The sequence below is a fragment of the Tupaia chinensis genome, unplaced genomic scaffold (assembly GCF_000334495.1).
Source record: "Tupaia chinensis unplaced genomic scaffold, TupChi_1.0 Scaffold000281_1, whole genome shotgun sequence".
Taxonomy (NCBI): Eukaryota; Metazoa; Chordata; class Mammalia; order Scandentia; family Tupaiidae; genus Tupaia; species Tupaia belangeri.
In genome coordinates this window covers 561,132-584,351 of record NW_006159764.1, presented here as the reverse complement: position 1 = coordinate 584,351, position 23,220 = coordinate 561,132, and the positions used below count along the sequence as shown (strand labels likewise).

Below are 23,220 nucleotides of genomic sequence, written 5' to 3'. Positions count from 1 at the left end.
CCCGGCAATGCTGGAAAATGTAAAATCTGCAAGTAAGGTAGTGGACGACCCAGGCTTTTTGTTGTCTAATCCGTAGGCCCTCATTCATGCTCACTGTTAATCTCTTAAGACATTATAAAACTGTTTGACAAAGAAATGTGAATACCTCTGCTTCTTTCGAGAATGGGAGGAAACCAAGGAAAATCGGGATCATACTAAGCTATTCTTTTCACTATGAAAATGGTAACTTAAACCTGTTGCATCAAATTATCTGTAATTCCTCACGCTAAGGAAAATGTTTTTGAAGAATGAACAAGTGTCACATAGAAAAAAAAAAAATCACAGAATTTTCAAAATCTGCCAAATACAATGTCAACAGAGCACCAGGACCTTGGTGGCCAAAGTCCTCTCTGTGTTTCTGTTTTTTGTGCCGTGATACACAACATATGGTTAATATGCTTTCATGAAAGCCCATAAAAAGTTCACCGATACTCACTAGTATCCATTAAATCGTTTAGATAATTTGGTTCTTTATTAGGAATACTGGAAACACTAACAGCTACATACTAATAGGCTTCAGAAATGGCTAACGTTCATTAAAATGCTACATATCATAGATTTTAATGAGCAATGTTGTCTTTAAAACTAGAAAACTTTATAGCATTTTTCTATAAAGCACAAATATAAATGAATCTGTGGAGCCAGAGAGAATACTTATATGAGTCACATTCAAGGGACTTCAAAAACTTGGTGGAAAATGAAATTAAAATATGAGTTTATTACTTGCACAAAAATGTAGAAATCCATGCGTAGTTTTTGCATAATATATATTTCTTAGGAACTTTTTGAAAATGTCTAATGAAAGATCCAAAGGTCCATTTCTCTCTCCTGTGTGCAATCTTTAAAACATCAAGTTCAAATGATATGCATTTGGTCCCCAAGTAACCAAGAGATAGGGAAGAGATAAAGTAATATTAAATTAAGAAGAAAATTTTCCTCTGGGCCTCAAGATACCTGGGTCTTTTTTTCATAAGCACATGCTTAACACCTCCAGATAGTTTCCAGAACATAAAAATGCTCCCATAACTGACAGACAGCAGGTGTGCCTCCCACTTGCATTCTCAAAACGACTAACTGTCCCTCTGATGCTCAAAATCTCTATGTGCTCTGAAGGAAAATGACACATATATTAGGTGGATACTCCATTCATTCCATCAAAACCATTAAGTAAAGAGAGTTGTATCGGCATTTGGCTAAGGACAAGAAGAGATCAAATCAGCAAAAGGAAAACTAGACAAAATAAAGATCAGAAGAGGGAAGAAGGGAAGAGAAATGGAAGAGGAGGAGGAAAAGCAAGCTGCTGCTATTCACTGCTGTGTTCTTTGGACATTCCACAAGGACACATGGAAGATGTGTGTAATACACTTGTGGAGACCATATATTAATTAATTATGATGGGTAAAAATAAGAAAAACTTGGGAGCCATATTTTATCTTCTGCACTTCATCGGTGCTTTATATAAAGCCAAACTGAAAACAAGTTTTTCACAAAAGCGCTTCCTAATAAAAGAATTGGGTAAATGCTCTTACACTGATGAACCCGCTACTACAAACAGAAGATTTTACGACCATTTCTCACTTTTCTTCTTTTGGCATCTCGTCGTCTTGTAACTCTCTCAAGAGCTTTGATGTAATGTCATTTCCTTGATGTTTAGTCTGTGCCTAAAATGTCAGCTGTTTATTATTTTTACATTTCAGCGCTAACACAATGGCACTTCAGAATAAAGGGCAGGGTTTCTGACACATCTCAATAACTAAAGGACTTCTATTAAATAGAGGTTTCCATTCTGCATGGAAATACAGGGCCACTCGTTCTTAAAAACTTAGATAGACCAGTTTTCATTACTACCTAATTTTCTCCTGACATTTTTGTAATCTACCTATGAGTGGCCCTGCTTTATACATTGTATTAAGAGCTAGCTTGCTTATAACTTCAAGGAGTGGATGGCTTGTCTAGAACTGTAGGAAATCACTTTTTCTTTTTATAGAACAGAAGACCAAAATGGCAGAAGGATTTTAAGCTCTGGGATAAGTAGACAAAAAGGTAACTGCCCAAAGATAGTTTCTCTGTCCTTTCTAAACTCCTACGCTCAGAGACCTCAGGAAGGAAGAGTGTAGGGTCTAAACTATGAAAATAGATAGCTACTATTTAATATATGTGAGAATAAATACAAAGTTTTCCATGAGGACAAATAAACATACAGAAGTTATAACAAGCATGGAAATATACAGAGCTTCTGAAATGAGGCAGACACATCCATATTGACAGAATGTCAGGGAGAGGCAGATGACAGTAGAAGTGACCAGCTATTGGGTCGTTGGAAAAGTCATGACGCCTTTTTGCACACAAAACCAGAGAAATATGTCATGACTTTTCCGATGACCTAATAGTTTTGGCTTTATTTTTAATTTCTACCACCTTGAGTAATGAATGTTAATGAACATCCTACTATGACAATTTATGCTTCTCTTTCACCTTTTTTTCTCAGCTGGAGCTACCTAATCTTCCAACCCCATCCCATCTGCAGAAACTCTAGTCTACCAGGACTCACTCTGTTTAAAAATATAATAATAATAATAATAATAATAATAGATGCATGTTCACCAGTACCTATAGTATGTCACACCACCAATTCTGCCTGTTGTGACTTAAAAGTCTTAATATTTTAAGTGTCAACTTACCTGATGACAGCACTTTTCATCCTATCCCACAGAAAATGAAGACAAAATAACTTCTTCTCCCATTCTCAGCACTATTACTGTCTCACTTCCCAGCCCTCTAATTAGAGGAATTGGGGATCCATGCTCTGAAGTTCTTAGCTGGATTATACATTTTAAAAGACCCAGACTCTTCATCACACTTTACAACTGCATCTGAGACTCAATGAGTTTCATGAAAAATGTGTGGAGCAGAAACTAAAGTCCCTTAGAGACCCATGTCTCTACCAGTGATGGCCATTGAGGAAGGAATCAAACTTCAAATGAGTGACTTTTGAGCCAAACCCACCAAGTGACATTACATATTCTTCACTGTAATATTCTCCCTAATGTTCCTTACAAATCAGTGGTCAGGAGTTCCTGGTAGAGCTCTGTAATTCGAGTCAGAACAATTCATCCAGTGCTTTCTGTGTCTTTTAACCTGGCTCATCTTTAGTCAAACTCTATTCTCCAAACTTCAACCTTGCTGGCAATATCCTTAGAGACTTAATATCTTCAAAAGAGAATGTCCATGCTTTTGAAGATACAAGAAAAGTGAAAATTTTCTTGCTAAAATCAGGTGGCATGGTGACTAAGGCACTGGATCCCACACAGATGACTCCACGATTTGAGTCCTAGAACCAGCAGCTTGGAAAACACACCAGAATGTGTGCATGGATGCCCCACATCCCAATAGGAGAATGGAGGAGAAAGGATTATGGTGTGGCCATCCCCCCCATGAGGAGGGGGTGATTTTGTCACTTTCTCTGTCTCTCTCTCTGACAAGTACATGCACCCTATGACAAAAATCTAAAAATAGTACCCCCAAAAAAATCATATTCACATCTGGTTTTCTCTAAATTGATGTATTTTTCAAATTTAAAAAAAAAAACCCTAGCTTCTTAAACATTCTAATTAAGTATATTACTGAATCTACATTGCTCTGAATAGAAGCCTCCATACAAAGAGAGATCTTAGGACACATCAGAGTATGCATAAACAATGTGGCAGCTTCATGACAATTTAGTCCATGACGCAGATATTGGAAGACACTGACATTCAGTTTTAATGATTATGATAACTATACTCCTGGGAAGCAGGGGTTTGTATAACTGGTCCAACCCTTCAAACTCTTCCTTTAGGAAGCGCCTACCTTCTCACAATCAGGCTAACTCAATTTTGGGCAAGAGTTCCTTCTAGCTATGCTCTTTAGCCATTTAATTCCATACCCTTTCACATATCCTCTGAGAGCCTGTGAGTCCGAGAGCTTGCCCTCACTTACAAGTAACACGTATTTTGGAATTTCCTTCATGAGGAAAAAATAAATATAAACACAACTTTGGATACTTTTTGTTTTCACAACGTTCAGAGGTAATGATGAACAGGAAAGTTTTACATGTGAGACGTTTAGTGGCTCTTCTGAACCATCTACATTCGTTAACCCTCCACGTTAATTCCCAGGAAGTCTCAGGACCCACTAACCCATCAGATACCACAATGTAAGGAAAATTTAAGAATAAATTAGTAACAGTGTACAGTAAGATTAGGAAATGTATGAGCACTTATCTGAAATACTTTCATATACTTCATCATAATATATTTAGTTAGGATGCTATTCTAGTGATTCAGAGCTGTTCTTTTTATTTAACAGGCCACCAACAGAGCAGGGCCCAGGAAGGAAGCAATTCACAAGATAGTGAGGATGGTTTTCATATAGCATGGGGTCAACATTTTGTTAATGGGTAGAGTATGATTTATTCATTGAAGATGAGACATTGATGCTGTATGAAGATAACTTGCTGTTGTGAGGAATGTTTGTTCTCAGTTATTCAGACAGAATACCATGACAGTCCTTACTGAGGAAAAGATCGAACTGGAATAAAAGCACACAGATCTCCCCCAACTCTCTAGAGAAGATCACACTTCTTCCTGCTAGAGAAAACCAGCCCTAGTCTTTTCTGGCTGAAGCCCAAGGAGGCAGTTTGCAAGACACAAAGGTGATGAGGGCCAAAAAAAGAAGAGTGAAGCAGGAAGAGAACAGGTAACCTCTCAACAGATGTTGCTGGAAGAAGATATCAAGAGACTTAGGGCTAAAGGGGACATTTTCCGAAGGTTTAAATATTGAGCTCTTACCTCTAAACCTTGTTCCACCATGCTACAAAGATATAAATTAATTATACACAGAGTTAAAATCCCTAGTCCTTCTCCACATTGTTTAGAGATTCTTACTAAGTCTTCTTCAGTAAAAGAACCATTTAAACATTCATCATTGTTCCAGATGTGTTGGGTCTAGGGAAAAACCACTTCCCAGTGGTATTAAGAAGGAGGACAATATTTAATTTTTTGATTTAATAGCTCTGCCAACCCAAAGAGCTCTAAGTCAGAAGACTGAATTCATCAATCCTTCCTTCATACAAATGCAAAAACCACTGGCAACTTTAGGAGAATGGGAGTGATGATTATTAAAATATTTTGGAGTGCTTACTACTGCAGACCGAGCCATGCTCTAAGCACTGCAGAATATTTTACAATGTAGTATTTATACTTAATAATCACAAAGATCCCATAAGCCAAATCCTATTTTTTATTGCAATTTTATGAGTAGGGAAATCGAGGCAAAAAAGTAGTGAGGTACTTGTTTAAGGTCACAAAGCTAGTCGGTGGCAAAGAATTTGAATAAATTCTTTTTGTCTCTAGACCCATACTCTTTTGGTCTGTTACACGTCTTTCTTTTTCTTCTTTTTTCTTTCCTTTTAAAAAATGTCCTATTTCAGAGAATCAGAGAATTAAATAATGCCTCTGAATATTGTATTCGTATACAATATTGAGGCTGAAATAAGTCATTGCCCAGTCACGCAATAAAATTCATACCTGTGTCTTTTCAAAGATGCCAGGAATAGTATTTTTACCTCTAACCAATTTACTGTGTTCTCAAAGCAAAGCTTTGGTCTTAAAAATCCATTGGGCTTGACTGTGGTGCAGTGGGAAAACACCACTCTCTTAGACGCTGACCCACATGAAGATTCCAAGTTTGAGCCCAGAGACCTCCCTCAGTATGCCAGGTGTGTGTGCCTCTGACCCAGGGCTTGAGCAAGGCTAGGAGTGGATTATGGCATCAGGACCCCACCGGGGCACTGTCTCTCAGAAGAAGAAGGAAAAAAAACGTTTAAATAAAATCCAAAGATGTGAAACAAGTATCTATTTTATACCTAATATGAAGTTCATTCAGATCCTTCCCAGGGTGTGGAACAAAACTAACAAAAACATTACCCCTTTATAAATAAAACCTCTAAAACCACGCCAGTATAAAGCATGTCCATAAGGTTAAAACGAAATAAAGCGCAGGTGTAAAAGAAAGAATTCAAAGACTCAGAGCTAGAATGGACCTCAGTTCGACTTGAGACGAGAAAGTCAAATGACTTTTGCAAGCGCCTCGGTCCGAAGTGGGGCCAGAACTCAAGAACCCGAGGCGCCCAGCCCCGCGTTATGCCGCTGTATCACGCAGCCTCCCTGAAACACAGACCAGCAGACATGCAAAGAAGCAGGCGCGGGAGCTCCGGCACGTGAATGGCCAGGTTGTTGAGGGAAGGGGGTGGGGGTCAGGGAGCGAGGCCTGGAGGATAATACGGTTTTGCAGAAATCGATCTGCAAGTAGACACTGCGGTTACCAGTGCGGACGCCCAAGAGAAAGCGCCACTGATCGGCAGCGGGAACAAAGGCAGGGCCGATCTCACAGAGGGAGACAGAGTCATGGGGCTTCGCGGCGATCACGAATGCACTCCGTCACGTCGCCACCAGGAAGCACAGTGAGGAAAAGCCCCCGTGCCCGAGGGCCCCTGGATGCCTGGCTTTCCTGTTTCACACACACTTTACCTGAGCAGACGTGAGACCTTCCGCTTCCATTCTCTGAGATCCTTTTCTTTTTTCCACATTCAGCTAGCACATTTCATAACCAGTCAGCGTTCCTATTTTTTTTTCTTTTTTGCAAATTAATGTGCTGTGTACACCGATGACATATTTGGAAGTTAATAAAATCAGATGAAAATCGCTTAGATTAGAATTTCCCCATTTCTTCACTACCCTGCGTGCCACCTACTGTTCAGCCACAAAACTCCGCAGTTCATGCATCAATAAAACTTCCTATTAATATTCTCCGAGGTGGAGAAACTCTATTAGCCATTTTTTTTTTCCCCTCCTGTCCTTTGCTTCCCACTGTGTTGAGCTCTGGAACCCTCTGACAAATGGCCATTATTCTCTGGGCTAGTAAAAAATTTCGAAACTTTGGGGGAAAGGCCGTTGGTCCAAAGCCCAAGGCGAGGCCTGGAGGATAATACGGTTTTGCAGAAATCGATCTGCAAGTAGACACTGCGGTTACCAGTGCGGACGCCCAAGAGAAAGCGCCACTGATCGGCAGCGGGAACAAAGGCAGGGCCGATCTCACAGAGGGAGACAGAGTCATGGGGCTTCGCGGCGATCACGAATGCACTCCGTCACGTCGCCACCAGGAAGCACAGTGAGGAAAAGCCCCCGTGCCCGAGGGCCCCTGGATGCCTGGCTTTCCTGTTTCACACACACTTTACCTGAGCAGACGTGAGACCTTCCGCTTCCATTCTCTGAGATCCTTTTCTTTTTTCCACATTCAGCTAGCACATTTCATAACCAGTCAGCGTTCCTATTTTTTTTTCTTTTTTGCAAATTAATGTGCTGTGTACACCGATGACATATTTGGAAGTTAATAAAATCAGATGAAAATCGCTTAGATTAGAATTTCCCCATTTCTTCACTACCCTGCGTGCCACCTACTGTTCAGCCACAAAACTCCGCAGTTCATGCATCAATAAAACTTCCTATTAATATTCTCCGAGGTGGAGAAACTCTATTAGCCATTTTTTTTTCCCCTCCTGTCCTTTGCTTCCCACTGTGTTGAGCTCTGGAACCCTCTGACAAATGGCCATTATTCTCTGGGCTAGTAAAAAATTTCGAAACTTTGGGGGAAAGGCCGTTGGTCCAAAGCCCAAGGGAATAGGCCTGTTGAATTAAATGATAAATATATGCATTTAAGGTCATTAGAGACTTTATCTCCTGTGAAGGCTATATTTGTCAGATTGATATAATTTCTCTCAACTGAGTACTTAACTCCATTGGCCAACATTATTACGCTCATGCCTTTCCCTTTAAGTGGCAGACTTCTGGCTAAGAACACGTGTGCTCTCGCTGGTGCTGCTTCTTGAGCGATCAAGGCGCACCTTTGTTTCATTTAGTATGCAATTTTCACCTCTGACCCAAGAAATGAGTCCTGGGCTTCCTGAACTTTATTGCCTGTTAATAGACTGCTGGCTCTCTTTTCAGCAGTAATAGAAACGGAGGAGAGGCATTTCATTTAAGAGGCTGGCAGACTGCAGCCTGAAAGACAATGTCAGAATTAAAAGTCAGTCTGGCTGAGAAGCAATACAAAGACCACAGTGACATGAAAGAGGAACTTTTCCATATTCTGTCCCAGGTTGAACACCCAGTATAAGAATGAGCACAGCAGCCCCGATCTAATTATTTTCCCACTGTACCGTGGCAGACACCCTGGACGGTGCTAAGTGATTGATCTAGTAATTCATCTTCAACTTACACCTATCTACATATTTTGTTTCTCCTCATTAAACTGGAGACATCAGTGACAAACTTATGAAGTGGCAGTCGTTGGCTTCATAAAATACACACAGATGCTCATCAGAAGCTTTTCCTGCCTGCTGCTTAGTGACACGTGTTTATAATTTTGTCTGTATTTCGTTTGCTGTGGCTTACTCTTAAGTACATCTGTTCAATTAAAATAGAAATGTGTGACACAGCCCGTACTCAGCAACTTTCAAGCTTGTTAATGAAACGTCCTGAGGTTCCTGCCTTAGCTCTTTATTTGCAAAAGGATTTCATTCCACAGAGTTCTGATGATTGAAAAGTACAAATAAAAAATCCCTTTAAAAAACATACAAAGAGGTCGACTGTTTGGTTAATAGTTAAGAAAAGACATTATTACTGCGTAAGGACATTATTTTACATGAAAAGACATTATTAAAAATGATTTACTGCCTCGTGTTTGGAAACTTACAGGAAAAGTCTGATAATATATTAAACTTGTTTATTACGACTTCATATAATTTTGAATCATACTACTTTTTCCTCTGACAAGTGCAATAAACTCTACTGCTATAGACATAGGTTGATTATCACAAGTCAACTGTGTTGCTTAAAGAAACATGCCCAAACAATCAGCTTTGGACGGCTGCATCTCCAGTTATTTACACTCACCATCATGGTAATAACTCACCATTTCTATATTAATAAGGCAGTGAAATTTATTATGATGGTATTGAAAAGTTATTAAGTACTGCATCCCAAGTGACAAAGTACCACAGCACTGTCACTATCCAAAAGCAGTTGCCCATTCATCACCTGCCTTTCCAGATGGTCCTGCATCTTTATCGCTCCCAGGTTGGTGACATCACCTGTTCACCCACTCAAAATTGATGATGAAAGCAAACAGATCTATCTTACTTACATTTACCAAATCAATTTAATTTTTACAGGCCGTGGCTTAGTGACATATTGACTGTTTTCCTTAATGGCATCTACCGTATTTAATGCAAGGATGTCATTTTTGATTCCTGGCTCGCATAATGTGTCATTTCATAATAAATTTTCCTAACATATTTACTTAATGGAAAGAATTATGATTGCTTGTCAGCTTTCTTATTAAACACAATGATACTTCTTTTTCTTTTTAAGTATCATCCACTGAGCAACAGGGCTATTTTTATCCCTCCTTGTCTCTTAAGGGAAGCAATGAGTCTGGTAAAAAGCAAGCTCCAAGCCAATGCTGGATACATGGCTGGGCTTTCTGTATCCTGTAGCTCAATGGTAGGGTTGTTTTTTTTTTTTTATAACTTCATTACTACCAAAGTACTAGATTCTCAAGAGATGCTATAATTAAGATAATATATCAGTAATCGCTAAAGAAAATAATTTAAAATATTGCAATGAAATTACAGAAGCTGTAAAACTGGTTTCAATGGTTTCTATGATGTTTAATCTGTGATTCTTCGGATTATCACAGCCAGTTCTCCTCGGCCAATACCACTAGATCAAACGCACGTTAAAAATAAATATCTGCATCATAAAAGGTTAAGATGCAGGTAGTTTATTGACCATCTAATACACATCTGTGACACCCTTTTTTCTCAAGAATGACTCCCAGATCCCATCCATACCCTTCAAGACAAATGCTTCGCTGACATGTGTCGCCACGGCCTTGTGGTGCACGGTATTACCTACAGGGAACAGTAGCGAGATTTGCTTTGGAAGATGGAGGTGAAATGGCATCAAGCTTTTGTTTTTCTACCTACCATCAATCCTATGTGGGTGTGTTGTGGGGGAAGTATCTCTGACCCACCCCTCACCAATGTCTGCATTCAGAGTGGTACAGGGCCCAGGGACAGATCATTCTGGGGTCTCCCTGTCGCCCACACCCTCACCTAGGCAAGTAGATGGGTATGCAAGTAAAGACTCCCAAGTGTGACTCTAAAGAGAAAAGTTGGGAAAGGGTCTGTGGCAAAGGAAAAGTGAGTAATCTGAGGTGTCTATTTCCTTAGATAGCATGACCTAGCTGTGAGAAACCATCATGCAGTGCTTGGTGAGGTTGAGGAGCGAGAGAGCAGGAAAGGGTTAACCAGCTCACCCTACACTGCTGCATCCCTGATGGCAATCACTCTCCTCCAGCTCTCTGGTGCCCTCAATGCTACTGTAGCTAACCTCCCCGCACCTTTCACTAAGGCCAGACAAGATCTGGAATGATCTCCAGGCTTACCATGCCCCATACTGAACTGGCTGGGATCCAGGATTAGTGACTTCCTAGAGAAACCCCAGCAAGATGGCAGAACTCGACACAGGATTCTCCATCCGTGCTCCTAGGGTTTAGTCTCAATCAAATGCAGAGATTTCTGTCATCAACGGCCGTCTAGGATGGTTTAAATACCTTCTTTAAGAAAATCAAGTTCATGATTTCCTATTTCCCTAATGACACCAGCTCAAGTTAAAACGAAACAAAACAAACAAACATACTAAACTACAACAAGAAGAAGGGCGGAACCAGGCAGTGAGATTGACTGGGACGGTATTGAGAAGTTACTAAATTACAGGCTCCTGCCTGTCGACTTCATTCACCCGAGGAGACTCCTCCTGTTCATCTGGAAAGATGCTTCCTGCTCATCTGAGATGATTTGATTCTAACTCGTTTGTTAGGCAGAGTCTTGCTCCTGGGTGAGGTTTCCAGGAAAACAGGCATTCAAGTGGGATTGTTGAGAGACTAAGAAGAAACCCTTTTTTTGTTTTTTTTAAGAGCTGCTTAGTCTCTGTGCCAGGGTGGAGAGTCTATGCTGGCATCCCCACACACCTGCTGAATTCCTACCCCAAAATTCTAAACAATGAGAAAAGAAAAAAAAAAAAAAATCACACACACACCTGGGGCGGCCAATGACACCAGCTCAAGTTAAAACGAAACAAAACAAACAAACATACTAAACTACAACAAGAAGAAGGGCGGAACCAGGCAGTGAGATTGACTGGGACGGTATTGAGAAGTTACTAAATTACAGGCTCCTGCCTGTCGACTTCATTCACCCGAGGAGACTCCTCCTGTTCATCTGGAAAGATGCTTCCTGCTCATCTGAGATGATTTGATTCTAACTCGTTTGTTAGGCAGAGTCTTGCTCCTGGGTGAGGTTTCCAGGAAAACAGGCATTCAAGTGGGATTGTTGAGAGACTAAGAAGAAACCCTTTTTTTGTTTTTTTTAAGAGCTGCTTAGTCTCTGTGCCAGGGTGGAGAGTCTATGCTGGCATCCCCACACACCTGCTGAATTCCTACCCCAAAATTCTAAACAATGAGAAAAGAAAAAAAAAAAAAATCACACACACACCTGTGGCTGCCAACCAGTTGAGGTTCCGGGGCCATTCCATGTCCCTGGGAAGTCCAGGCGGCCGGCTGCAGTACTGAGGCAAACAATACTGCAATCCGGGTGCTGGTAGGCATGAAGGCGTCCACCTTCCATGGTCGGAGACAGGAGAGGACTGCCCAGTAGCCACCGGCCTTATATACAGACACCTCCCCCACGCATCAGGAGAGCCCTAAATGCAGGTGTGGTAGGACTGAGAGAGCTTCGGAACAGGAGTATCTGTAACCAGCACTCTCTGCCTCCTCTGCCCCAAGGAGAGAGTCTTCGTTTTTGAATCAAGCACTAGCTCCTTGTTTATTCATCAAACGCAGGTACTGGATAGCCTAGAAAATGGGAAAGGGCCATACTGGATAAATTCATCTATATGATTAAAAAGTCTTGCATGAGGAAGAGAGTGATTGAGGAGTTTTGAGAGGAAAGAATCTTTGAAAGAAGGAACTTCCTGGTGTGTGACATACTGAAACAGTAAGGAAGTGAAAGGCAGAGGTATAGAGGGACAACAGACTTGAGTTTTGCAGGATATTATCATGGAATCCTTCTTTGATGTTTCTTAAAAAAAAAAAATGTGAGTTTTTCATTTGGGATTTTTTTGAGAAGGGTATGGGGTTATTATTAGGCCTTAAAAAATGTTTTTGGAGTTACTGCCAAAGTAGAACCACAGGCAGCCAGTTTAATATGGGTTATATAGAGAAAAGATTGGGTATCAAGGACAGGAGTGACAGAGCCCAACGATCAATTGGAAAAAGCGAGAAGATGTATGTAGTGGGGAAGTTAGGGGCAGGAAGCTGTGTATAGAGTTGTAGAGTGTAGATTCTGGACACTATTTCTGAACCAGACGACATTCTACAGCTGCCTTTCTAGGATCCGATTAAGAGGAACAAAGAATTTTCTGTGTCTTCAGTAGCATTTGACTGGTGAGATGAAAGTCTGAAAGTCTGTGGGATAAATGCTTTAGTATGATAGGGCCTGGTTCTGAAAGTAATAGATATTGAGAGGGGCGGGCATGGCCAACAATAATAGAATGAACTTTGAATTGTTCTTGAATCTGTCTTGGGCCTGGTCCTAAGTTTTCCTCTGAGAAGATACCTCTGAGATCTCTGTAGTCATATGGACCGAGCCCCCACGATGATGTGAAGCTCCTTAGGGAGGTAAGCTGTTTCTATATGTTTGCTTTACCTTCCATCAGTGGAAGCAAAATCCCTTTTATACAAAGGCACTGACAAATTTCTTGTTCTGTACCAGCGTCTTCCTATATCAATACCAACCTGAAAGAAATTAATAACTACCAGGTAGCTCTTGGTGTCTATTTGTACACACGTAAGTCCCTTTATATTATTCTTTGTCATAATGATAGGTGACCATTTTTGTTCTTTGTGATTTTTTTTGGCTTGAAAATCCTACTAATTACCAAACAGAAAATGTTCTTAAAGCCATGGGTCAGTGGTAAGACACATGCCCTGTGAGGCAGGAGGGCATATGGCTGACATGCAGACACACATGTGCCCTGGTGCCCGGGAGCCTGAGGAGCTGGGGCGCTGAGGGAAGGGGACTTGCAGCAAGACAAGACCCTCTCAAGGCTGCTTCCCTCCCTCTCTCATGTATTTTCTATCATAAAATAATTTTTAAATGATATTTAATCTAGCTTCAGTTTACATAATTAAAAGCAAAAAGAGTTTCCAGGGCAAAAATAAGCATAGTATTTATTTACCAAATTTACCTATAAGCTAAAATACTAATTCACTTCTTAAATTGCTACCTTGGGGGCTGATTCCATGGCCTGGTGATTAAGACAGCCTAGACCCCCTGGTTGACTGGGCAGTTCAAATCCCAGACCTGGCAGGTTGAGAAATGTGTTGATTACATGTATATGCATGACTAAAAATTCTAAAAGGAAGGAGAAATGAAGGAGAAGGGTACTTATGGTGTGACCCTTGCCATGGGGGATGCTTTCTCCTCTTCCTCTCTCACTCTCTGTCTCTCTCTAGCAAGTGCACACACCCCCTAGCAAGAGATTTAAAAAAAAAAAAGATATTACTATGTTGGACAGATTAATATATGAAAGTAAGTATTTTATCAAAATTCTCATATAATTCTGTCAATGTACATAAACTTTGAGAAGCTAAGATGTTGCATTAATAATTTTTAAAAGTTATCATTCAAATGAAATAGCATATAATTCCCCTCAATCTATTTATTTCTCCATACTAACTATTTAATCAATATTGGAACAAATTCTCTTCATGTTGTTACCTCTACTTGGTAGACAAACTAGAGATCAGAGAAGCTATACCAGTTATTGGGACCAGCAGTTGGCATAATGGCTATGACCCTGGACTCCCATGTGGTCGACCACGGTTCAAGTCCTGGACCTGGTGTCTTTAATTCATGTCAGGCACATGTGTGTGTGCGTGCCCAAGATCTAGAGAGGAGAATGGAAGAGAAGGGATTGCAGTGTGGCCATCCCCCCTGGGGGGTGATTTCTCGCTTTCTGTCTCTCTGACTCTGTCTTTCTGGCAAGTGCATGTGCCCTGTAGCAAAAAAAAAAAAAAATACTCTCAAAAAAAAAATGGAGAAACTACACCAGTTCTTATCTAAGATAAACTTGAATTATTATTATTATTATTATTATTATTTATTATTGCTTCTTTTTTTGGGGGGGAGAGGTTTTTGCTACAGGCCACATGCGCTCACCAGAAAGACAGAGAGAGACAGAGAAAGTGAGAAATCACCTCCCGGGGGAATGGCCACGCCACAATCCCTTCTCCTCCATTCTCCTCTCGGGATCTTGAACACACACGCACACGCGCCCAGCCTGAGTATAAACCACCAGGTCCAGGACTCAAACCTTGGTTGAATACATGGGAGTTCAGTGACATAGCCATTACGCTAACTGCTGGTCCCTTCTTTGCTTCTTAACTTATGCACAAGGAAAACACTTCCAAAATAGCATATTCTGATGCAGTGATGTCAGTGAACTAGTCTAGAATAGTGAAGCAGTATGGAGAACTTCTGCCTGCACATTGACCCAATCCTAGCAACAATTGTCAAGACTATTCAAAGAGAATCTTTCCTGAATATTTTATCTTTGAAACTTATGAGTTTCACTATTGACTTAATGACTAAAGAGAGAAGCAATAATGATGCGAATATAGGGTTTATAAACTCATTTTGTCCATTTTGTGAGGAATGCTAATAATTTATATGAGATGTTCTAATTGTGAGAAAGTCATCTGATATTCTTTTAAAGAATGATTGACTCTAATGCAGATTCTTTTGAGTCATAAGCAAGTAAAATAAAAGACTCCTGATACTTGAAAAATTGAAGGAAAAAAAAAAAAACTTATCAGATCTGCCCGTGTTACCGACTACACCCTTGAAAGTACTAGAGGTTGTTAAAGTAACAATAAGTAGATATGCTGAACTCATCAACACCTTCCATCAGAGAAAGAGGAAGGTGAAGAAGTCCTGTGACATTTACAGAGTATAAGGGAGTGGGAGAAAGGAGATTTCCAACCCTTCACAAGAAAGCTAGTTCTTCCTAGGCGCAAGTCATTGTCCCTCCGGAGTCCAGCCTAAAGACTGGACTTCAGGTTCGAGGTTCTTCTGAGGAGAGACAGAGAAAGAAAGTGAGAATTGTCCCCCAGGTGGGGATGGCCATGCTGCAATCCCTTCTCCTCCATTCTCCTTTTGGGATTTTGGGCACGCATGCATACACATCCAACATGAATTTCAAGCCACTGGGCCCGGGACCCAAACAGCAGTCAACCATGTGGGAGTCCAGCACCTTAACCACCACACCACCTGCTGGCCCCTTGACTATCTCAATGAGCTTGATTGTGATAATCATTTCACAATGTATACATATATCAAAACATTATGTTGTACACCTTAAATATATCATTTAATTTTCAAATATACCTCAATAAAGCTGAAATTTCCAAAACTTTCCACTTCTCTATTACTAAAAACACATAATTTATTATTTGATAGTCAGCCTCCTGACTCTGACCCCAGCCGTTAGATATCTTGAAAATATACTGTTGTCATCGTTATTTTTAATGACTATTCATGTTTCAGCTAATAAGACACCACTGCAGAACCCCAAATCAAACTTACAAATGTAAGAACTATTTATTTTTAAATGATATAAGGAGGTACACCTTCAGTATATTATTACATTTCAAGATTATATTGCTGAAATATAATGCATGGTCAATGCACTGCATGAAAATTATTTAATAAATTCCTGAGACTAGTGTAACCTCTTTCCGCTATTGCTTCCCATCTGTTTAACAAACATAAGAGAAATTTATTGTCCATTCGTGTCATTATTTTTCTTTGTCTGAATAATATGTGTTTGAAGGGAGAAAAAGAAAAACTAAGTCCATATTTGCTATTTAAACTGTTCAAATTAATTTGGAACAATTCTGAGTGAGATGAACACAATCAGGAGTTGGGCACAGAACTGATACATCATCAAGTGACTGCTATCTATTTGCAGAGTTTGATGATGGCCAACGATAGGTAAAGAAAATGTCTTAAATAACAATATTTCAAAGGAGGAATTCTTTACAATGGTTCTGGGCAGACAAAAGACCCTGTCTGAAAGAGCGAGGAATGGGGTATATGCCCGAAGTACTAGCGAGTGGACTGAGACAGCAGATCACAACAGTGAGAACCCGTGTACAGAGGGTCAGCTGGGAACAGGGTGGTTAAGGTGGCTGGATCCCACATGCCGACTGCATGGTCCAAGGCCTGGATTTAGCGAGAAGGAATGGTGCCATGGACATCCCCTATGGGGGGAGTCCTTTCTCACTTTCTCTCTCTCTCTCTCTCTCTGTTTCTCCAGTAAGTGTGCATTCCTTATAGCAAATTTTTAAAAAATATTTTTAAATTATTTTTAAAATAATACACACATACACACACACCCATACACACACACACACATACACACACACACACACACACACACACACACCCATACACACACACACCCATACACACACACATGTATAAAATCACCCTGATGTGTTTTGGCTAAAAAATAAATTTACAAATCCACAAATATCTTCTGAATTCTCGTTTTTTAATTTTCTTCAGTTTTAAATTTTATTTTATCTACTTAGTTATTTATAGTTTGCTAGAGGGTGTGTGTAATCACCAGAGAGAGACAGAAAGAGAGAAGAGAGTATCTGCCATGGAGTAAGGCCACATTGCAATCCCTTCGCCTCCATTTGTCCTTTCAGGATTTGGGGCATGCACCCCTGCAAGGACAATGGAGAAAGATTGTGCACAGAGAGGCCTCCAGATGCAAACACATGCACCTGATGTGTTTTTTCAAGCTGTAAGGTGGGGGACTCAAACCACATAGTGGCCCATGTGGAATCTAGTCACCTAACCCACCACGCCATGGGTTAGCCCCCTAAATTCTTGTTTTAATTGATAATTAGAAAATAGCCAGTGCTTCCTTTTCAGATAAACTCAGTTACATAATTAGATAGTCCCAAAGATCATGATCTTCTAGGAAATAAGGGGGAAAGAGCGCTAATTGATAAAACTCAGTCTAATAATTGGACTTGCCCATATGGAATGACCTCAAATTTAATAACTGGCCTTTCCCACATCTTTCATCGTTGTCATTGTTAATATTTATTGAATTCTTCTACCACCTGGGTGCTGTGCTCGTAACACGTAATGTCACATTTTATCCTTACAACAATCCTAATTAGAGAGCTGCGATTATTATTCCATGTTGCATATACCTAAACGGAGGAGCAGAGAGTTAAGGCTCTTTTCCCAAATCACTCAATGGCACTGAGATCTAGGGGGAGGATTTGAGCCAGGGAAGTATCGCTCGGGAATATCACTTCCTCATGCTCTCCCTGCAGCCACTATGTTATCATGTGACAGTCATTGTTGGAAGGAAACATATGAGAACCAACAGAACTTTTTTTTTTTCCATTCAATTAGTAGTTATAAAATTTGAAACCTAAGAAAAGGGATTCTATCACAAATTACATTCAGGTCCAAGACACAATCAAACACTCCCAAAGTCTCCAAAGATATATTTTTTTTCTTTTTATGTCAGAGGGTACATACACGTGGCAGAAAGAGAGACGAGAGAAAAAGGGAGAACATTCTGACGATGCCAGGTCACACCGCGATCACATTTTTTTCTATTCTGCCTTCTTGTCAGGATTCTGGGAACATGTGTACACACACCTTGCCTGTTTTTCAAGCCACCAGAGCCAGGATTCGAACCTTGGTTGGCGATGTGGGATCCATCTTCCTCCATACAGCACTTAGCTGGTGAACTACAGACTCAGTATTCTGAATCTTTTTGTGAGAGATACATTATGTGCTTCATATGGTAGAAATCACTGCCAAATTTAATAGGATATTTTTAAGTTTATCGATTTCTTCCCTGAGAGAGAGAGAGAGGCACTTGCAACAGGCCCCTCACACCATAATCACTCCCAGCCTTAGACAGCCAAAATGAGGGCTTGTGCACGGAGAGGCCTCTGGATGCGAACCTGGGACATTCCCACACGGCCTTGGCTTCATGGAGCGTTGTGTTAGTGCTGTTGTGCCACTACCACTGGCCTCTAATACTCATTTTAAAGTTTATTTCTATTAAATCAATACTGATTTGAGAGAAAATCATACAAATCAAACAAAATCATACAATGAAGTTTCTGATATCTATGGTTTATTTTACCTGACCATTTATTTTGGTAAATCATGTTTTCAAAAATATCTTATTTCAGAGGCCAGCAGGTGGCGTGGTAGTTAGAGGCACTGGGTTCCCACATGGTCACCCATGGCTTGCTTTCTCTCTTTCTCCTTCTCTCTCTCTCTCTCTCTCTCTCTCTCTCTCTCTCTCTCTCTTTCGTCAAATTAAAAATAATAATAATAACAAATGGAATTAAATTTAAAAAAATAAAACTTATTTCTCAAACAGAAAGGTGGCCCACAGGTATGTTATCTTTGGTCTTTCTTTTTTAAAACATTGTTTAAAAAGGGACCAGCAAATGTCATAATGGTTACATTGCTGGACTCCTATGTAGTTGACTGTGGTTCAAGTCCTGGACCCAGTGGCTTAAAACTCATGCTGGGCGTGTGTGCCCAAGATCCCAAAAGGAAAATGGAAGAGAAGGGATTGTGGCATGGCCATCCTCCCAGGAGGTAATTTCTCACACACAAAAAAAGACTTTCTTTAAAAAGATGATCATATTTCTTTACTTAGTTAGGTAACAAGTGTGGTGCAGTTATTATTGAGCAATTGGTTAGATGAAAAAGCAAGGACCAATCAATTCTGAGTGGTTTCCCTAGACTCACCCCGTTAGTGACTTGACTGCCCACACTGACATTGCAGATTCTAAATTCTTCCATGGACCTGCTTTAAATTCCACTCCTTCCATCCTCCCTGAGAGTTACATAGTCCTATGTTCATTTATACTTGTTATCTAGCCATGCATTCACTCATATTCATTCACTCATTCTTTTATAATTATTTATTTATTTTAGTTTCCTATAGGGTGTGTGCACCTGCTGGAGGATACGCAGAGAGGGAGAAAGAGAACATGAGAAAGCTCCCTCCCCCTGGGTGATGACTGTGCTGCAACCCCTTTTCCTCCACTTTCCTGTCAGGATTTTGGGCACTCACACTCATGCTCCTAGTGTGTTTTCCTAGCTGCCAAGTCTGGTACTCGAACAGCATAGTCAGCCGTAGAGGATCTAGCCAGCTGGCTGGCCCACTCATTCTTTTTTTAAGTGTATTTATGTATTTATTTTATGAGTGAGGAGACAGAGAGATAGTACCCCAACAGGAGTCTTGATGCCACGGTCCATTTCCAGCCTTCGGCCAGCTCCAGATCACAGCCATGTACATGCCTGGTGTACTTGGGGACATTTCACCCTTGAATCAGAACTTCCTCACATGATAATGTGTCACATTTTACCACCGTGCCACACACCCACTCATTCTTTTACTGAATAATTATTTTTTAAATGTCTGGGTTATGGACTAAATGTCTGTGTCCTCTCAAAATCGTTTGATGAGTCCTTAACCCACATGGTAACTCTATCTGGAAATAGGTCTCCTGGAAAGTAATTAAATTAAGTCACGAGGATGGAGCCCCCATTCAGTAGGATTAGTGTACTCATAAGAAGGGACACGAGTTTTCTCTCTCTCTCTCTCTCTCTCTCTCTCTCTCTCTCTATACCAAGGAAAAGCTATATGAGGCAAATCAGTCAGAACGTTGATCTTGAAGCTTTATAAAAAGAAAAGAGCAACGTAGGGGACAGCAATGATTTATTCACTAGCGATAGGCTGAGTTTCTGTGGAGAAACAGTGCAGAATCTAATTAATATTTAATTCAGCCCTCAGTAATTGTGATCAGAATCTGGATCTCCTCTGTTGGTGTGTATTCTGGAGGGGTGCCTAAAGGTCTTTTTCTCCTTCAACTTATCATTTAAAAAATATAGAAATATCAAAAAGTTAACTGAAATGATCTGATAGCTAAATAAGAGGAGATCAGTTACAGTCGTGGGGAAGGATGCAATGAGCACACCGGGGCCACCTCGTGGCCTAGCGGTTAAGGGAGCTGGGTATCACAGGGCTAACCGTATTTCAAATTCTGCCACCTGTGGAGAACATGTCTGTGGGGATGTCCAAAACTGCGAAAAGAGGAGAAATGAAGGGATGACCTGTGCCCCGTGGAGGGTACTTTCTCCTTCTCTTTAAGTCTGTCTATCTGTGGTGAGCACACACACTTTTTGGCAATTAAAAAAAATGAACACATTAAGACCAGCAGTTAGAATAGTGGTTATGTCGCTGGACTCCCATGTAGTCGACTGCAGTTTGAGTCCTGGACCTGGCAGCTTAAACTCATACTGGGCGCGTATGCGTGCATGCCCAAGATCCCGAGAGGAGAATGGAGGAGAAGGGATTGCAGCGTGGCCATCCCCCCTGGCGGGTGATTTCTCACTTTCTATCTCTGTCTCTCTCTGTCTTTCTGGCGAGTGCACGCGCCCTATAGCGAAAACCTCTCAATAAATATATAAATAAATAAATAAATAAAATGAACACACAAGCATGAGGTGGAATGCCTTTGTGAAAGTGCCCTTGTTAATAATAAATGAATTGTGTATTTACTAGGTTAACACCGGAAAAGAAAAAAAAAAAAAAAACTAAATAGAATACAAAACAAAACTGTCCCTCCATGGGTAACCAGTTTGTCAAAATCACAAAAAGCCCTTTCACTGGTTTAGTTTGAAAACCTTTAGTGCAGACAACCTACACTCTCAAATGTTAAGGTAACTATTCAAATGGTGAAGAGAGCTACTGAATTGGCCATCCAATGCATTTTTGAAGGAGAGAATGATCTTTATGGACTGAATGTTTGTGTCCTTTAGCCAAAAAGTCATGAACTATTTTATAAAGGTATCTCGAATTTCAAGCAATAAAAACAACTTGGTTTTGACATAATGAAAAGAATCATTTTACATTTCTCAAGGTACATATTTGCCTGTGTAAATATTGAAGACATTTTACTCCAAGGAGAAAAAAAATATATTACTTTAAAATGTCCTTTAAATGGAGAATTTCCCCCAGGCTCATCAACCAATCCATAGGTATTACATTTAAAGAGGTACAGACCCACATGCACTAACCCTGTAATTGCAAAAGGATTTCATTATTAAGCCTCAGCTTGTTCCATGCCTTGTGAAGAATCTTGACCAGTTCGGGACTTGTTGTTTAACTCTAGAGATTTTGTAATAAAAGTTTAATGAGTTACTTATTATTAGAATGTTTATAGGCATGATTTTAAGGTGAGCAGTAATGACGTAAAGTTTGTACGCATTTGGTTTAAAACGTATTCTACTCACATATCAGTTAATGCTACAGTGATTTGTTAAAAATCTCTTATCAATTCTCATGTCTAAAAGCAATCTAGCCAAACCATAACTTCACCAGGGCTGTAACTAAAAAGAAAACGAAAGAAGAAATTCTCACTTGTAATCATGTCAAATCCAGGTCTTAACTTTTGGCATTTCAGAATTGAACAAAAGTCTTTTTTTTTTTATATAGCATTTTGAACAGATTTCACAAGGTGATACGTATAAAACAGGGGACAAAAAGTTGAAATTAAGTCCTGAAGGCACTGCATATTTATTTCTATTTAAAAGCTAACCAGATATTCTATTAATGATCATAAATATTAAGAGAACATACCAAAATAAATCTAGTTTATCCGATTTCTGCCTGACTGAAATATTATGAATCCAAAGGTCAATAACAATTTCAAAAAACACTTTTTTAAGCATATAGAGATTGCCCACAAGTTTTTTGGACATAAACCAGATTTTCCAGAAATTACGATGATATAATTTAATCACAAACATTTTTGAGTTACAAAAGTAAATGGAAATTAAATGTGTATGTGTGCATACATGTGTATATATGTACATATATGTACACACATACACATGAGGGGACTTCAAAAAGTCCACAGAAAATAACCGTGTACTAAAGTAATAAAGTACATGGTTATTTTGGTGCATGAAAGAAAATGGAAATCCATGCATAGCTTTTTCATAATATGCATTTTCATGAACTTTTTGAAGACTCATATATAGTGAATCTGTACAAAAAATATAAACTCAGAAGAATAACAGAGCTACATATCTTTATTGAAATAAAAGTAAATTATCTTTTGTAATCTTAAAACAACTGCTAATTCTTAGATAATGCCAGATGTGCTCAATGAAAAGCATGGTTGAAACCAGCAACAGATTTCCATAAACACTTGGTGCATAAATTACTCACTAAATCAATTTGAATGTAAAAAACTAACACAGAATTCAATGATGTGCACATTTTTCACATTCTGGAAGCAGGGTTATTAAAAGAGAGACAAATACATTAGCAAACCAAAGAACCAAATGAAAATGTAGAATTAAAGTAATACCAAATTAATTTATAGCCACAAAATAGAAGATATCAATTTTCCTCCAATCATCCAAGTCTCCCACCTCAGAAGAAAGATAAGCATGTCATATGCTTGGTTGGCTTGCTAATGCTATATATGGATGGTTATAACCAATGTTTCCAGATGATAACTATAAAACCATGTTTTCTTCCCTCAGTATTTTATTTAAGCTAATACTATTCTTTGCCCATTCCCTTGGTTGGGTTTCTTCCTAGCACACTATACCTGTATGCAATATATTGTTTCTATCAAGAAGTGAGATTTTCAGGGAAGTTCATTTTTAAAGACCTATTTGAAAATACATTGCAACACATGAAATTCTCATACTGTAAGACCAATTTCTTACCTCCCATCCATAGTTGGGGTCCTTCAGGTTTGATTCCTGCTCTCCCACGTAAGGCCCAAACCTTTCACCTACTTCAATCTTCCTTTTGGTCCATACTCCTAGTCCTGCTCCAGGCATATTTGACTCTCGAAGCTCAAACTCAGCAGGCA

General features: G+C 39.7%; 1 protein-coding gene across 7 annotated transcripts in view; it reads right to left on the bottom strand.

Annotated features, from left to right (window-relative positions):
• MECOM (MDS1 and EVI1 complex locus) overlaps positions 1 to 23,213 on the bottom strand; it is a 321,050-nt gene extending 297,837 nt beyond the window's left edge. For 3 of the 7 annotated variants that reach the window (XM_006150276.3, XM_006150277.3, XM_006150279.3), the window contains exon 1: positions 23,072 to 23,213. In XM_006150276.3, coding sequence (XP_006150338.1) covers positions 23,072 to 23,188 — 117 coding nt within the window. In that variant the 5' untranslated portion in view covers positions 23,189 to 23,213. The remainder of the gene's footprint in view (positions 1 to 23,071) is intronic. The other 4 variants (XM_006150278.3, XM_027772546.1, XM_006150284.3 and 1 more) reach the window with 2 other exon arrangements.
• Between the last annotated feature and the right edge of the window lie 7 nt (positions 23,214 to 23,220).